Raw genomic sequence first — 12,030 nt, 5'->3', positions numbered from 1 at the left:
GATTACGATAACGGGGCTTTTAATGGATTATTCATGGTGGTTGTGTAACGCAGAAGAGCGAGAGACTTGGAAAACATTTTTTTTCCACTTGCCATGAAAGTGCTGAGAGATAACAGACATGTAAACCGGCCAGGACGCACACCCCCTCCCCCATTTCCCAACCCTTGTGGACAGGAAAACCCCCCCCCCACAAAAAGATGCCCACTGACTCTGTGATAACGCAGACACTTAGAGAAGCAGCAGCATGCACCAGCTGTAAAGATGTCATTGTTTTGCATGTGTGGTAAAAAGAAATGGCACAGTCGTCTCCGGAGCCAAGTTTCCATACACATTATTGGACATGCATTCCAAATAACTAAAACTAAACCCGAGGGTGGGGACCCAAATTATATCAAGTTTGTTACAACATCTCCAGCTCAAACAGAGCGAGAGCCGAAAAATCTCTATGGCAACAATGTAATCTGAGAATTCAAACAAACGGAGGAAGGTCAGCACACATATGGTTTCATTTAGGGGCAAGAGCTGCCTTTTTCTTCTTCATTATTTACTTTTATAAAGTATTAGCTCGATAAGCAGCACCACCCAGTCTCTGGCTTTCAGACATGTCTCTCTCCCTCTTCAAGACGCCCTGCGTCTCAATAAAAAAGCAATTTCAGGTCCTGAAACGACTTCACCCTAAGAGGCTCTAGCTCACATGCCCATCGTGCATACATGTGATGCTTCAGCTGCAGTGTAGGTGGAATGTCACATGATGTCACATCCTGCTCTTGATGGACAGGAAGTCAGTCGCGCTGGAGCCCGTGTCTAAAAAAAGCACGCTGGATCGTTTCCGGGAAGCTTTAAAAGCAGCAAGATTTGTGGCACATCAGAGCAAATGTCTTGCAGTAAGACCAGAGCTGGTAAAGTCGAAAAATATCAGTCATTTATTTGGCAGTTATTGGAGAATGAGTCACCACACAATTGTTTTACATGCTTGCATACAATTTAGATCAGTCGAGTAAAGATTTTAGAGAGTAAAAAGGTCTGTCTGAGTGTTAGAAACCTCTGGCTTTGCTCAACCTCAAAACCAGAAGTTAAAAAGCACAGATTTGAGTAAAAGCTGATCACCTGCGACAGCCCCGCCTTCAGAGTGCACGAACACACGAGCCAGGACAGAGTAAATACTAGATTGCTGCACAATGACTCATCCAGCAAAAGTCTGTGAGTGCGCTTGGGCGTCATTTGATCTCCCCGCAGTCTGTGATGACAATTTTTTTGATCACACCGCCGTCGTGTAAACCAAAGGATTCCATCTTGGAGACCACATCCATCCCATCCTTCACCTGCCCGAACACCACGTGTTTACCATCAAGCCTGCCCAAAAAGAAAGACAAGAAAACAAAAAAGAAAAGATGAAAAAGTGGCTCCAGCAGCTTGTGATTGATGAGGCACGAACTGGAGTCTGAAATGACTGATTAAAAAGTTCTACGGGGTGTTTACCACTCGGTTTTCGTTGTGCAGATGAAGAACTGCGAGCCGTTGCTGTTCGGGCCCGAATTTGCCATTGAAAGTGTTCCTGCAGAAAACCATAGAAGAAGAAGAAGAAGAAGAAGAAGAAGAAGAAGAAATCAATTGAACTAGATGATGTAAACAAGATCTTCATGTCCTTTTTACTCCTGATCCAAGGACATTTAGGCCTCGTTACAGCAACGTCATGCAAGATTGTAAAAAAAAGAAAAAAAAAGAAAAAAAAAAAAGGGCCACTTCTCTTGTGATCTGATGCACACCGTGATTACGCAAAGCACTAAATAATGTGCACATGGATGATGTTTATTCAACAAACAGAGTTATTTTGATTAGTGCATGTTGACTCACTAAACTAGGTCATTCACATGAGGATTGCAAAATGTATATGCCCAGCAGTTTGAACGCTGCATGAGATTCTGCACTGCCATCTAGTGGAGAAAAAGTGGGATTAAAATGCAGAAGAACAGCTGGCACATAACACCTGGAAGTTCAGTTTTGGTGCAATTTTCACTTCTCCTAATGAAGTTCTCTAATCAGTAAGACCTTCCCCCACCTATATTGTTTCTTTGCACACAGCTCCATACTTCACTGCTAAAGATACTTTTATCACTGTGTTGATGTCCTTCTCACCTGAATTTCATCAAAACAGTTTAGACTTTTGTAAGAACTCAAACTTTTTCACTTTCCTGAACACTGTCCAGCAGCACGTTAGTGTTTTTAGTCAAATTACTTCTGTAAACTCTAGAGATCTTTAGGAGGGAAAATCCCAGCAGATCAGCAGTTTCTGAAATACTTGGACCAGCCCATCTGGCACGAACAACCATGCCACATTCAATCACCTTTCTTCCCCATTCTGATGCCTGGTTTGAACTTCAGCAGGCTACAAGCCTAAAATGCTTTGAGTTGCTGACATGTGATTGGCTGATTAGTTGTTTCAAATATATCCTTCACATTTGATTTTTGTGTCTGAGGCCACCGTAGGCCTACAGTTTTGCAATACTCCTTCCAAAGTCAGTGCGGGGTTTGATAACAGTATAAAACCACTTGGTGTTTAAGTCTTAAAACAGTGGTGAAAGGGTTTGTATTCACTGATCACAGAGTTGAAGTGACTGACTGATGTTGCATGTTTTGAATATGTGAAAAGGGTTTTTATTGTTTTAGTGTAACCCCTCAAAGCTGTGGAGCTGTACCTGGACCAGTGTGCTTTAACTTGAAGTTTTCATCTTTAAACGTTTTCCCATAAATAGATTTCCCTCCTGTACCGTTGTGGTTGGTAAAATCTCCTCCCTGCAAGAGAAAAAACAACAGCAGAAAACATGCCAAATGACACTGCACCTTCACTGTAAACTGTACCTGACACATGAACTCGGGGATGACCCTGTGAAACACAGATCCCTTGTATCCAAAGCCATGCTCCCCGGTGCACAGAGCCCTGAAGTTCTCTGTGGATCGAAAGGATTTTTTAAATGAATGACGATGAGCCCATCGTGGAAAGAACGTGGCTTCACCTACCTGCAGTCTTTGGCACCACATCTGCATTCAGCTGCAAGATAAAACAAATCACATGCACTTATCTGCACAGGTCTGGCTACTGACAGATATGAACGCTACAGGTCAGATCAAGGTCTCTGGAGGCGACTGTGATAATCGCAAGCTACCTCAATGATTATTCTCCCCAGAGGATCGCTGTCAGCGTCGATGTCCAAAAATACTACCGGGTTCTCGACGGGGCCGGAAGAAAACAGGCGCGCTGCAGTGATGCCCAGCGAGCTGTACCTCATACGATTTTTTATTTGAAGCATAGCTGCTTAGCTCACACGGTGAGGCGGACCTGCAAACCATGGCCCTTTCTCAATTCTCAAGTACGCGAGTTCTCGCGTTCTCCGCACGAGAGTACGTACTTGCCGAGAATGCGAGTACGGACCCGCGATTTGTTTTTTGTTTTTTTAATACGCTTTATTGACAAAGCACAAAATACAGATACAAATTAACAAAACACAATGTCAGGGGGTTTCGTATAAAAAAAAACTAAATACATACAGTCTAAAATGGTAAATGGCCTGTATTTGTATAGCGCTTTACGCAAAAAGTTCCCGTAAAGCGCTATACAAAGTCTAGTAAAGAATCACATAATATTGAACAGGGAACATAGGTCTCCACAGCTTTTACATTTTGAGAATGTTGTTTGGTTTTAACATATTTTGTTTTCTTTAAGAAGCACTGAAAGGATGGTTTCGATTTATGTATATGAAATTTAGCCAGTAATATCAGTAAATTAATCAAATAAAATACGTTTGCCCTGTGCATGGGGTACTTAAAGTATATTCGTGTATAAGCAGGACCAAAACGGACTCGAGATTTGTACAGCAACACCAGCGTACTTGATGATGTCACACGTCCGGAGTTTTTACTGCCTCTGTGATTAATATGTTATGAAGCTTAACTTTAATCTCAGCCAAATCGATGTACTCAGGAATAAATAAAACACTGAAGCAAACCAAACATTAAGATTTATAAGTTATCTAAGTGACTTATTATCATGTTTAACCTCTGTAGCGAAATCTCTCTATTAATAAAAATAGTGTACATGTACGCCTGAATAAAAACAAACAGGTGGGATGCTAGAACGCGTTTATTTTTATTTGAGCAGATACTCAAAAATTACAGCAGACAGCTGCTGGGGTTTGGAAGAGAACTGAACAAATACTTAAAATATAATCTGATCATTTTTGAAGCAGCCTTCAGAATCTCCACATATTAACATGCTGTTTTTGTTTCCGGTGAAAAACAAACTGATAATTTAATGTTGGATTTAATTCAGAGTCAGCAAATCACAGCCAAACCGATTTAATCGGGAACAAATAAAACACTGAAATAAACCAAACATTCAAATTTAATGAACACATGCGCCGACAGATGACGTATCACGAGTCAACGAGAACGCAAGTACGCACGCACAAGTAATTCGAAAATGTGACGTCATTTCCGGGCTAAAACCGCAAAGGATTGTAGGTACAAGCGGCTAGCGCGCGTGGGCTATTACAAGACAACAGTCACACAGACAAACACAGACACAAATGGCAAGAAGCTGTTGTGTTATTAACTGCCATAGCCGGTCGCATGACAGCCACGGGAAGCCGAAGGCTAAAGGAATCGGTTTTTATCGGATTCCTGCGTGGAATAAAAATTATGCAAGAGATGTTTCCGAAGTCACGAAGAGGCAACGGATGGCCTGGATTGCAGCTATTGGAAGACCAAATATAACGTTCCAGAACACTCCACCTCACATGTTAGTCTGCTCCAAGCATTTCCTCAAAGGTGAGTGTGTGTGTGTGTTGTAGTTAAGTCATTTATCATAACATTATTGTTGATGTAGGTTACAGATAAGTCTTATATTGATTTGAATTAAATTCTTTGCGCTATGCTGCTTTGTTTACTGTGGCTTTGCAGGCTAATGTTTGTTGTATTTTGTAGGCAAACCAGCCTACAAAATGATGGAAAGCGATCCAGACTGGGCACCCTCTATCCATCTGGGTCATACTGAGTTGAAAGCTGCTACGACAGCAAAATTTGTTGGGAGAGCAAGATCAAAGCAGCCACCACAAGTCTCGCATTCCTCTGGGCCAGAGACGGATAATCCAGGCGAAATCCACGCAGGTAAAATTATTATTTTCCATAAAAATCTTGTACTTTTCCCACTAGGGCTGCCACGATTAGTCGACTAGTCACTATTAGGTATAAATCGTTGATGACTGATTTAATAGTCGACGCGTCCTTTGAAGCTTTGTAAGATCACAACAGATGCAGGAATAAGTAGTAGGATTTAGGAGGGTTATAACGGACTGAAACAGAAGATGGCAGCACTGCATGTACAAGGATGCCAGCTGCCGTTAAACCCCGAAGAAGAAGAAGTAGCTTGTCCCAGAATTCATAGCGCAGCCCAGCTCAGTTTCCAACATTGGCGGCAGCTAGTTCAGAATTAGGGCTGCCACAAACGATTATTTTGATAGTCGACTAGTCACCGATTATTTATGCCATTAGTCGACTAATCAGATCATCATCCACTGGATGTAAAACTACAGCTTATTGCACCAGCAGCATCTGCTCTTATATAACTATCATTAGCTTACAGCTTTAAGTGTTTAGTAGTGCTAACTAAAAATAAAGACAAGATGATAGTTTATTAATTTTAATGAAATTTGCAGATTGTTTCGGTAAGTTTAATAAACTCCTTGCTATCTAAAATATAACAGGACACCGGAGTATATTCTCAGCATCTCACACTTCTGATAATCAGTGTCTTCTTGACGTTTATTCAGCTGTGTAAAAACTATAACTTTAATCTCAGCCAAACCATTTACTCAGGAACAAATAAAATACTAAAAAAGCCAAACAAAACATTTTTAATTATCTAAGTGACTTATATATTTTAACCTGAGTGCGAAAGACGGCGGTGGGTTTGAAAACATTTGCCGGGAGTCCGGTGTTCTCACGGCCTAGTTAGCCTAGCCCCCGGCTAGCTATCGAGCTAGTGGGTAACAGACGTCTCCGAAAACGTCGGAGCGCTTTTGAAAATATGTGGTGTCCTGATAAACTGAGCAGATATTTGAGGTTTACACAGCTACATTCTCGCCTGAAAATATGTTAAACGTTTATTTTGTGACCCAGAAAGAATAATAAGAGTAATATTAAAACTAACTAGCTACCGCCATTGTTGGAAACTAAGCTGGGCCGCGCTATGAATTCTGGGACACAGCTGCTTCTTCTTCTTCGGGGTTTAACGGCAGCTGGCATCCTTGTACATGCAGTGCTGCCATCTTCTGTTTCAGTCCGTTATTACACTCTTAAATCCTGCTACTTATTCCTGCGTCTTTTGCGATCTTACAAAGCTTCAAACGACACGTCGACTATTAAATCAGTCGTCGACGATTTTGATAGTCGACGTAATCGTGACTAGTCATTCAGAATCAGATCAGCTAGATAGTCAAGAATTGTGCAGACACATACAGGGAATTTGGTTCCGGTAGATGGTGGCTCTCAAGCACAGCAATGTAAATCACACACACACACACACGTGTCTATATATACACATTACACATACATACACAAAGCTTGTAAACCAACTATAAATAACGAATCTAAACTTATATACATAAAATACAGAAATGAATGAGGTGGAATGAATACTACAAAATGTACATAAGGTGCAGTTGCAGTCTGGCAGTGGGAGCAGTGTGACAGGTCAACTGTTAAGAAGGGAGATGGCGAGGGGAAAGAAACTGTTCCTGTGTCGGGTGGTCCTGGTCTGCAGGCTTCTGTACCGTCTGCCAGAGGGCAGCAGATCAAAAAGTCTGTGTGCAGGGTGTGAGGGGTCTGTGATGATTTTCCCTGCCTGTTTCCTGGTTCTTGAGAGGTACAGATCCTGGATGGAGGGCAGGGGGGTGCCAATGATCCTTTCTGCTGCCCGTTCAGTCCGCTGCAGTCTGCTCCTGTCCTGTTTAGTGGCTACACCATACCAGACTGGTGGAGGAGCACAGGACAGACTCAATGACCGCAGTGTAGAACTGGATTAGCAGCTCCTGTGGAAGACATCCTCTGCTGAGTCTTTTTGAGGATGGAGGAGATGTTGGTCTCCCACTTCAGGTCCTGGGAGATGGTGGTACCCAGGAACTTCCTGTTTGAGGAACCATGACCGCCAGGAGAGATAAATTTGTGCTTCAGAAGCAAGAAAAACAATATTGCGACCATTGTTGTCTGCCTAAGTGCACAGGGAAGTAGACACCGCAAGTAGACACCTTTCGCGCATGCGGGGTACCAATCGGGTTTCCGGTACGGATCAGGTCGCGGTGGGCCACGCTATGAATTCTGGGCCACAGAAAGAATAATAAGACTAACAGCTTAACGGCAGCTGGCATTCTTGTACATGCAGTGCTGCCATCTTCTGTTTCAGTCCGTTATTACACTCTTAAATCCTACTACTTATTCCTGCGATCTTACAAAGCTTCAAAGGACGCGTCGACTATTAAATCAGTCGTCGACGATTTTGATAGTCGACTAATCGTGGCAGCCCTAACTGACAGTAGACACTGATGTGGCTTATTGAATCTTTTGGACTGTGTTCAGCATAATATTAATTAGCCATTAATTGGAAGAGGTGTATTGTTGATGTGTCTGCTATTCTCAATGTATAATGAATTATAGTGGCTGTTTGTTAGCCAACAGTTTTCACAATAACATATATTAATGTACAATCCTTAATATGTTTTGTAGGTAACCCAGCATCAGGTGAGCAGCCTATGGAGTATAATTCTGCCTTGGATCATGACTATTTCTGTGACCCAGAACCTGCTTGCCTTGATGTGACAGTAGAGCAAAACATGAAGTTAAAAGAAGAAATGGGAATGTTAAGGAAAGAGATCCAGGAGCTCAAAATGCAGTCTGCTTTTGGATTACAAAGATTTGCCGGATCCGATGATGACATTCAGTTCTACACAGGGTAAACCTACAACACTTAGCTAGACATGTTACACAAATATACCAGTTTGATTGTGAGCAATATTGTAAATGACCTGTAATTACTGTGTTTTTTTTACAATAGGTTTGCAAGTTACCGTCACTTCATGATGTTTTGGGGGCTGATTGAGCCCTCTGTCCACAAAGTGATTTACAGGTCAAGGTCCGCAGCTACTGAAAGAAGGAGTGAAGCTGTAAATGCATCACACATGGTTTGTATTTGTGCATTAAAGATTTTGAGGAAAAAACAAACAGGAAATACATGTCAAACCTTTTTATTGTAACCTGGAATTATATATATATAAAAGTATCATATGCACGTGGTACTGCTTACATTAACATCAGTCAGGCACAACTTTATGACCACCTGCCTGATTATTTTGTTGGTCCCCCTTTTTGCAACCAAAACAGCTCTAACATGTCGAGGCATGGACTCCAGTAGACCCCTAAAGATGTGCTGTAGTATCTGGCACAAGTCCGGTAAGTGGTGAGGTTGAGCCTCCATGGATCGGACTTGTTCCTTCAGCTCATCCCACAGATGCTCAATTGAATTGGGGAGTTTGTGCTCCATGTCAACACCTCAAACGTGTTCCTCAAACCATTACTGAACCTTTTTTGCTTTGTTGCAAAGCTGAAAGAGAAGAAAAGGGTGTATATGGTCTAAAACAATGCTTAGGTAGGTGGATCTGGTGCTTGGAGCTCCCTAGGGTAAGTGACACACTTGCATCTGGCTGTGCTTGTGATATAAAAGAAAACGTGATTCATCAGATCAGACCACCTTCTTCCATTGGTGGTCCAGATCTGATGCTCACGTACCCATTGTTGCTGCTTTCGGCGGTGGACAGGGGTCGGCATGGGCACCCAGACTCGTCCGCAACTATTTAGCCCTAAGCCCAACAAACTGTACTGTGTATTCTGACACCTTTCTGTCAGGACCAGCATTAACTTTTTTTTGGCAATTTGAGCTACAGTGGCTCATCTGTTCACTCATGACCTTGTCGGTGCTTCCTTGGACCACTTTTGATAGATACTGGTCACTGCAGACCAGGAACACGCCACTAGAGCCCTTCTCAAACTCACTCAAATCCTTACACTTACCGCTTTTTCCTGTTTCTAACAACAACTTTGAAGACAAAATGTTCATTTGCTCCCTAATACATCCCACCTACTAACAAGTGCCATGGTGAATAGGAAATCAGTGTTATTCACATCATCTGTTATGTCTGATCAGTGTAATTAGTTTTATAAACATGTTGTATGACTTTTTTTCTTTTTCAGAGACAGTCATTGCAACCCATTGATGAGCTGTTCCTATTCCAAATGTGCCTGGCTGCTGGTCTTGAGGAGAGAGACTTGGCAGACCGGTTTGGCATTCACCCCTTGACTGTAAGTGGCATTATCTCTTCATGGACCAACTACTTGTACACACTCTTGGGTTCTGTGTGTATCTGGATTGATGCTGAGGACATTAAAGCTCACCTCCCTGATGACTTCAAAGACTTTCCCGATACTCAGGTGATAGTTACTTGCACTGAGCTAAAATGCCAAACCGCATCCTCCACTCTCCCCCAACGTGAAGTGTTCTCCCCGTCTCACTGCACAATGAAAGGTCTGATTGGGATGGCCCCCCATGGCGCAGTGACCTTTGTTTCTTCACTCTATCAGGGGTCAATAAGTGACGAAGAACTCTTTAGGAGATCAGGTTTGGCTGACCTTCTTACAGAAGACATGGCCATAGTGGTTGACGAAGGATTCCTCATGTCTGACTGTGTGGATTGGAAGGTGTACTGTCCAGCTTTTCTTAGCCAAAACAGCCAGATGCTAGCACACAGCGGCTTCCAGAGACAGGAAATTGAACGACTCAGCGCACATGTGGAGAGTGTAATCCGAAGGGTTAAGGAAAACAAACTGCTTGACTCGGTTATACCGCTATCGATTGCTGGAAGCATTAAGGAAATTTTTACTGTGGCTTGCTTGCTAATTAATTACCAAAATAAACCTCTTGTCAAGGCACGGGCTAAGTAACGCACATGAATATAGACTTCACTTGACCGCACAGACAGAAAGTAACTGGGTAGGTAAATTGTGAACATAAGCAAGTTGTATATTTCTATAAATAAGGAATTTGTATTTCCTTGTTCTGAATGTTTTCTGAAATGTGTACGATGTTAACAGATGTAGAGTCACAGCAGCATGTTCTGAACTGATGTCATGATGTATAAATTTCATGAATAAATCTGAGTCGTTCACAAAACAGTCACTGAATATAATTTTAAATGACTTTAAAATGCATTAATTTAAATAAAATGAATTAACATGAATTTACACTCAAATGTTTAATTGGTCTTTAAAATCCTTTCATGTGTGCATCTTTTCTTTGTTTTTAAATTCAAGCTATATTCAGGTAGTCTTGAGCCACCTCATTTCTCTGCATTTTTGGTCCAAGATGCAAGATTCTTTTTTTTTTAAAGGGCAGTAGTTCTTTAGACTTTCTGAAGGTCTTTCGAAGTCTTTCTTTGGATGATTTTTCACTCATTTTCAGGCCTTATTTCTGGCCTTTTTCTGCCCCATTAAAAAAAAAACCCCTAGCTGCCGAGGGCTTTCCATGACTCACTATGTGCTTACACACCACTTTGCATTTAGTTACTAGATATTAGTAATCTCTGACCGTCTTCCAGTTTGTCCTGTCTTCCTCTAATTAACTCCAACTCATTGCGTCACATGACTGCCCCTCCCTGTGGTTGTTCCGCCAGAGGTTTCTTTGTGTTAAAAGCATTTTGAGGCGACTGCTCTGTGATTTTTGCACTACATGTAAATACAAGTGAACTGAATTTTTTTATTGTTCCATGGAACATGTTGGACAAGTCGAGCCCAAAATACACAGAAGGCCGCCAACTGTGTTTCATCTGAATACATATTTATTAGATAAATATTAGGATGTCACATCATCTAACTACATACAGATTTGCAAGACTAAAAATCACAATGTTCTTCTGACCAGTTTAGAATATGAAATGATTGTACATAGAATGTACAAAACCAAATAGACAACTGCCACTTGTGCCAATCACTTCAGATTGTACCTTTATAGCATAAGTTTTGCCAAATTGCATAAAAATTATAAATTTGACAAAATGTTTTACAAACTGTAAATTTTGGAAACAACCCTCGAGAGCCTTCTCGAAGCTCGATGTCTCCCGAGTCCCAATTATACCTCAAAAGGTCGGAATAATTTCGTAGCACCTTTATAAAGTACACAGGTAATAACGAAATACACAGAATTTTCATATTACACAAGAGGAAAAATTTCTTTTCTTTTTCTTGAACCCCTTGTCGAAGGGGTTCATAAAGTATCTTACATAAATGAACAGGCATGGTTAGAGAGGTCTGCACAGACATAATCAAACACAGACTCATTTTCCCAATTCAATGTCTGACAGGAGGATGCAAGCTTTACAAATTCTAAATACACTATGCACACTCCCACTGGAGAAAATGAATACATTTCTGTTAACGTGTCTCTATTTGTCATTTACATTATGTACAAATATCCCTTATATCCCAAACCCGTCCCCCAAAACTTACTGGGGGTCTTTCCCGAATTTCATTTTACAATATTAATCGTCTTCTCCTTTAAATCCTCAACTAGTACAAAGTGTGTCGCGAAAATTACTCGATTTTTGTGAAAGGTTACAGTCATAATTACACACTGTGTAGGGAAATAAAACATCCCAATGCGGCAGTGCATTGTCTTTAACAAACATATAAACAAACACAAAACAACATTTGACTCTTTCAGCTGTGTTGTATGCAGGCCATGTGATTACTCTTGAAGCCAAAATGCGGTTCTTGAAAAAGGATCATAAAGCCTAAATATGGGCGACTTTTTTTTTTTTTTTTTTTAACCAATGACATACAGTTTACTTCATATTCATTGTCTTTACTGCATAAACTGATGTAAACTAAATTTTACTCTCATACAAACACTGGACAAAAATAACTTAAAATGCA

General features: G+C 41.2%; 2 protein-coding genes across 3 annotated transcripts; one reads left to right on the top strand and one right to left on the bottom strand.

Moving 5' to 3' along the window:
• Positions 1-900: 900 nt before the first annotated feature.
• On the bottom strand, positions 901-3,394 carry ppifa (peptidylprolyl isomerase Fa). Of its 2 annotated transcripts, XM_005914041.3 has the most exons (6): positions 3,165-3,393; positions 3,019-3,049; positions 2,860-2,948; positions 2,697-2,793; positions 1,480-1,555; positions 901-1,353 (listed from the first exon to the last, which is right to left on the bottom strand). In XM_005914041.3, exons 1-6 carry the CDS (start codon positions 3,306-3,308, stop codon positions 1,218-1,220), a joined length of 573 nt encoding a protein of 190 aa, XP_005914103.1. In that variant the 5' UTR covers positions 3,309-3,393; the 3' UTR covers positions 901-1,217. The 2 variants fall into 2 exon arrangements, with proteins under 2 accessions (XP_005914103.1, XP_014192394.1); XM_014336908.2 differs by having other exon boundaries at positions 2,697-2,948; positions 3,165-3,394.
• Positions 3,395-4,169: 775 nt separating this feature from the next.
• On the top strand, positions 4,170-11,929 carry LOC102303178. The gene is made up of 5 exons (XM_005914040.2): positions 4,170-4,824; positions 4,981-5,163; positions 7,777-8,002; positions 8,105-8,231; positions 9,298-11,929. The coding sequence occupies exons 1-5, from the start codon at positions 4,584-4,586 to the stop codon at positions 10,042-10,044; spliced, it is 1,524 nt and encodes a 507-aa protein (XP_005914102.1). The 5' UTR covers positions 4,170-4,583; the 3' UTR covers positions 10,045-11,929.
• The last annotated feature ends 101 nt before the right edge of the window (positions 11,930-12,030 follow it).

The sequence above is a fragment of the Haplochromis burtoni genome, unplaced genomic scaffold (genome assembly GCF_018398535.1).
Source record: "Haplochromis burtoni strain Fernald_Lab_line unplaced genomic scaffold, NCSU_Asbu1 Contig_7, whole genome shotgun sequence".
Taxonomy (NCBI): Eukaryota; Metazoa; Chordata; class Actinopteri; order Cichliformes; family Cichlidae; genus Haplochromis; species Haplochromis burtoni.
Note: the sequence above shows the minus strand (reverse complement) of the source record. Positions and strands in the feature narration are given on the sequence as shown.

Excerpts from the sequence above, each read along its gene's own strand:
- LOC102303178 (XM_005914040.2), top strand. The coding sequence starts at position 4,584 with ATGGCAAGAAGCTGTTGTGTTATTAACTGCCATAGCCGGTCGCATGAC. Across the intron at positions 5,164-7,776 it reads TCCAGGCGAAATCCACGCAG|GTAACCCAGCATCAGGTGAG; the intron begins GTAAAATTATTA and ends TATGTTTTGTAG. Across the intron at positions 8,232-9,297 it reads CTGTAAATGCATCACACATG|AGACAGTCATTGCAACCCAT; the intron begins GTTTGTATTTGT and ends TTTCTTTTTCAG.
- ppifa (XM_014336908.2), bottom strand. The coding sequence starts at position 3,308 with ATGCTTCAAATAAAAAATCGTATGAGGTACAGCTCGCTGGGCATCACT. Across the intron at positions 3,050-3,164 it reads TGGGGAGAATAATCATTGAG|CTGAATGCAGATGTGGTGCC; the intron begins GTAGCTTGCGAT and ends TTTATCTTGCAG. Across the intron at positions 2,949-3,018 it reads TGTGGTGCCAAAGACTGCAG|AGAACTTCAGGGCTCTGTGC; the intron begins GTAGGTGAAGCC and ends TTCGATCCACAG.